This window comes from Xyrauchen texanus, chromosome 49 (assembly GCF_025860055.1).
Source record: "Xyrauchen texanus isolate HMW12.3.18 chromosome 49, RBS_HiC_50CHRs, whole genome shotgun sequence".
Classification (NCBI taxonomy): Eukaryota; Metazoa; Chordata; class Actinopteri; order Cypriniformes; family Catostomidae; genus Xyrauchen; species Xyrauchen texanus.
In genome coordinates, this window is record NC_068324.1 from 2,284,676 (window position 1) to 2,289,717 (window position 5,042).

Sequence of the window (5,042 nt, forward strand, 5' to 3'; positions counted from 1 at the left end):
CTAACAAATTGTTCACAAAATATTTATAAAAAACCGCATTGAGACATACAATATACCATGGCAATACCAAGCAAATAAAAAGAATGTAAGAATAGGAATTTATATGGTCATTCTTAGAGACTTTGTGTGGGTGGGGTTTGGCAGAGGGCTCCATCAAGACCCTAGCTTTGCTTATGCATTTCAAAAGATTGATCCCACTTGTGAAATTGCTCAATTTTGCATTTTTAACACTTTATTTTTCCATTTCAAATTATATAATCAGCTTGAGAGTTTGTTGTTTTCACACTAGTCTTTGATTCAGACATTTTTCAACCAAACTACATACATTTACAATGAAGTCAATGCATTTTCAATACATATTTTATTTAGCTTTATTTAATTTTGTTCACACAAAGCACAGACCAAATGTAAATGCATGTATGTGGTTCCTACATGTAGAAATGCATATATGAAAAAATAACAAGGAGACACTCAAACACAGAACACACAATCTGCAAATGGTTAAGCACTGATTAAATAATATTTAATCCTTTTAGTGATAGTCTTTTAGGTTTAAATGCAGTGGTCCTTGTAATGCATACTGTATGCGTGGTAAATATTGTTCAACACAGTTGTCCCATATGTGTTTATAATTTATTAGTTGACTTTCCAAAATGGAGTTGATGTCTGCCGTGGTGCCACACCATCTGAACAGAGAATATACCAACCACCTGCTTTACAACAGTCAGGTGTGAGCTTCAGACAGACAAAACAAAATTCTTTATTGCATCTAGGACATACAATGTTTTTACATTTCTCTGTGTTGTGTGTAATCATTATGCCACATGTTGGACATGCACGAACAGCTGGACATTCAATATTTCCAGCACCTTTTAAAATTATATTTGCACAATCTCTCAGTAAATCCAGATCTTTGTTGCTGCATCCGTCATTGTCACATCGATCAGAGCGAGGACGGTGTCCTTTCCATTCTTTCTGACATTGCCAGCAGAACTCAAAGGTTTTCCCATTTTTAGCAGAACACACTGTGCATTTGACACAGATATTAGAGGAGTCGGATCTCTCGATGAACCAGTTACAACCAGGACACTAGAAAATATTTCAAAGTGATTCAATTATAAGAACAAATCTGACGTTATTCAGGTTTAATAAGGTATAAGGCATTTACTTACATTCTTGATGTCTACTATCTTTCTTGTAGCGTTGTTGGCAAGTGTTTCCTCAAAGTATTGTTGCTCTTCAAGTGTAAGTTTGGCTAGATTACGGACTTCAGTGTAAGACCATTGTTCATGACACAAAGGGCACCTCAGATCCGCTTTTCCCTGCAATTCATTATTTTGAAATTTGTGAAGGTTATTGCATTAAAATAAGCATTTAGTGTTTAAATAAAAACTGCTTAGATTAAAAACTACACTTACCTCGGCCAGCTGTATTCTACAGTAGTCTGTGAGTGTTTGCGGACCAGTGACATGCCCACAGGATAATAACGCTCTTAATAAGTCTGGCTCATCATCATATGGATCTGATGGGGAAATTGAAAAAAAAACAAAGGGTCCATTTTTTTGCTCCTTTTATGTCTATGTCTAGTCTCTGTTGGTCACCACCTATATGTCCTATATACAGACCTATTTCAAAGTCTCGTTTGGCTAAAGTATGCACTTTGGCTTCATTATAGCTTACTTTGAACAAAGAACAACAAATTATTATTGTTTTCACAAATTGCCTCGAGTAGGCAATCATGTTACATTAAAACACATTTTTAAACCAAAATGTAAAAAGTTACTTTATTGTTTTTTACATAAACGTTGTAAATATGTTGAAGGAATGTTCCAAGTAAACATGTTAAAGGAATATTCATAATGTTGATTATCACAAAAAATCATTTTGACTCGGCCCTCGTTTTCTTTAAAAACGGTCTAATGATGGGCTACACTCTTATAATGGACTACATAGACTATCAATTAATTCCCAACAAAACCTTTCATCAGCCAACTAACAAAGGACAATTGCATCCATGTGAACTTCTGCGGTTAAAGAGTGCCTATTGTGGTTTTTCAAATATTACCATTCATGTGGTGTGTTATATAGCTGTTTGTGAATGTAAATATGCAAAGTTTTATTGACACCCAAAAGAAAGAACCGATTCTGAACACCTGTAACGAGTCGTTAGTAATTCTTGACTTACTTCCTGTACCTATGTAATTTTGTAAAAAAAAAAAAAACACCATTGTTCTGTTTACATGTACAGCCAGAGCACGCTGTTAGCCTGTTAGCCTCTGCTAACTCATGTTAATGTCAAACTACATATAAACTTACCATTGAGAAACGTCCTGTTCTCGTTGTGCTTGCGATGGTGGTTCAGGTTGTGAAAGGTGCTATACAAATAAAAATTACTTGACACACAAAAAATATTGCACAACTTTGCCTCTTGGTGGCGCTATAATAATAATAAAAAAAATAATGGCTCTATCTATGAAATTTTGCATGCAGTGTTTTTGTACAATGTGCCATCAAGGTTTACGAGGTCAGTCGCATATCTTTAAAAACATGGCCGCCATCTTTTTTATAGGGTTAAATAAGGCCGATCGGAAGTAAACTTGGTAGGCCTATTTGTCTCTTGTCCCAAGAAGTCTGTAAAATTTTAAAATATTGGCCACCGGGAGGCGCTATGGCATTTTACATGCATGTTGGCACACATGTGGCTATATTGTTGTTTTTATGGTTGTTTTAGAGTTTTGACTCATTGTTGAAATTAATTTATCATGACAACTAAGCTGTTAAAATTGTATATAACTTTCGACAGTTGCAGTTAGTACCGTTAAGTGATTTTATCACACTAAAATCATGTTAACTTATTTATGATATGTGGCTATACTTCTAAAACATTGAGAATTTTAATGTTTACAGATGGGCCCTATTCACTTCCCTTGTAAGTTCAGCTTTGCTATTTGTGTCATTCATTGTGTGACTGTCATAGAAACATTTTCTACATCTCATTTAACCGCATCCGTCATAAAGGATTTCGTTTAATTTATCAGTGTAAATAATATCTGCCATTATTTGCACTTAGGTGTAAACAGCATCTATCAATATTCTGTTTAACTTAAAGCGTTCAGACCAGCTCAATTCTCATTTCAAAATCCTGGTTGAAAACCTCACCTTTGATCAATCATTGAATTCATATCTGTATGATAGGCCAACATTTATATCTGAATAAAGTTGCAAAAGATATAATCTTTTCAGTATCTACATAATCATAAATATATTTCCTAATCCCCAAGGGTAAAGCCTGAGCCTGAGTCTAACACATTTTTAGGGATACTAATATCTGTATAAAATGACTGAACGTTTACTCACAAAACAAGTCTTGTGCTATATAAAGAATAATATTGTTATTGAGTGTCTTACAGTTGGTTTTATGTCTCTAGGTCACATGGTCATTGAATTTAATGGAATTAGAATATTACAAACATACACACTATATTTATTTGAACACACATAGAATGTAAATTCCATAAACGGAGCATTGTGTGTTGAAACGGATATTTTTAAGAATATTCCAAATGTGTTGTGATGTCATAATATCACATGGTTAAATAGTTTGATGTGAAAAAAAAAAATTCTTTTTTTAAATTCAGCGTTGTGCTAGGAAAAGAAAACCAAATCATTCATGCATTTCCAATTTGATTTGACTAGAAAATGTGATTTGCACGGAGAGTTTAATGGGTATTGTCGCGAATGTTAAATATAAATCCAAATTTAACCGCACTTCTCTACCTTCAAACATTCAACAACATGTTAGAACAAACTCACCAATATCGTTGCTCTTTTTCACGAGGTTAATGTCGAGGTTACGGTCACTTATTTCGTAACGTTTTTCGACACCTGACATTCTGGAAGAATAAGAAAATCCCAAACAACTCCAGTTTATGTCTTCGTACAATTTTGACGTGACACCAATCAGAGAATACTTTCGTTTTCCTTTCTCCGAACACGATTACCGAAAATCATGTGGTTGATCTGGAAGACGAGTTCACTTTAGAAGATAAAAACACGAATGCCTCTTTCATGTAAACGAGTAATATTTAAACAAATCTTATTGAAGGTGTTGCAGGTTCATAACAAGATGGGAGGAAAACAAATATGATATGGCGGTTGTCTAAAGACTTTTGGATGGATGAGTGTGCACACCTACTGATAGGCTTGAAAAAAAGATAACACAGTTTAAAAGTCAAGATATAGCCTTAAAAGAGTGGTGAACATTTCATTTGATTCTTATCAATCAGACCCAGTGACCGAATTGTAATTTTTCATTTTGTGGTTTAAATTATTAGTAGTTTAGCAACTTGATTCACTCACACAATAAATTAATTATTTCACTTTAAACATTTCATTTTGATAAACTGGGCGGAAAATGTGTCATTGTGATACAATTATATGTAAAAACGTATTTTCTTAAAAAGTCTCTTTCAATCTCTGAAAGTGTCCCGTTTTATCTCCATTGCAGTCGTCCGGTTGAATGTGCGTTTCTACTGACTCATGCATTAACATTATGAACCCCAAACACCTGAGAATGAATCAAGCTAAACTACTAATAATTAAAACCATTAAATGTAAAATTAGACCATCATTTTATAAAATATATATTTCAATAAAAATCATCCCCTCGGTGAACCAAGGAAGCGATAATATAGGTGATTCCTCACCCCTTTGATAAGAGCATTTTACATCTGTGTAACTGTCTGGCTAATTTAGACAGACCAATAATTTTAAACAAAAAAAAATAACTCCAGTTGTTACACGACAATGAATGCCATATCAAACATATATAACCTGATTTTGTCTTAAGGTTTGCAAACCCTTAAATATATGTATCATTCAACTACATAAAAACAGAGAAAGCATTAAAAGCATAAGATCACATGTTTACTGATAGCGGCACCTGGTGGCCACGTTTGGTACTGCATGCATTTTATTATATTTTTTTATTGTATTTTTAAGAGAGAAAACAAAATTTATTTTTTCCCACCTTGTGGTTCTTA

General features: G+C 33.7%; 1 protein-coding gene across 1 annotated transcript; it reads right to left on the minus strand.

The window, feature by feature from the left end:
- Positions 1 to 3,971, minus strand: LOC127640258 (E3 ubiquitin-protein ligase RNF19B-like). Its single transcript, XM_052122718.1, has 4 exons — positions 3,814 to 3,971; positions 1,419 to 1,522; positions 1,173 to 1,322; positions 1 to 1,089 (listed from the first exon to the last, which is right to left on the minus strand). Exons 1-4 carry the CDS (start codon positions 3,890 to 3,892, stop codon positions 637 to 639), a joined length of 786 nt encoding a protein of 261 aa, XP_051978678.1. The 5' UTR covers positions 3,893 to 3,971; the 3' UTR covers positions 1 to 636.
- Positions 3,972 to 5,042: the final 1,071 nt, after the last annotated feature.

Excerpts from the sequence above, each read along its gene's own strand:
- LOC127640258 (XM_052122718.1), bottom strand. The coding sequence starts at position 3,892 with ATGTCAGGTGTCGAAAAACGTTACGAAATAAGTGACCGTAACCTCGAC. Across the intron at positions 1,523-3,813 it reads GAAAAAGAGCAACGATATTG|ATCCATATGATGATGAGCCA; the intron begins GTGAGTTTGTTC and ends TTTCCCCATCAG. Across the intron at positions 1,090-1,172 it reads AGATAGTAGACATCAAGAAT|TGTCCTGGTTGTAACTGGTT; the intron begins GTAAGTAAATGC and ends AATATTTTCTAG.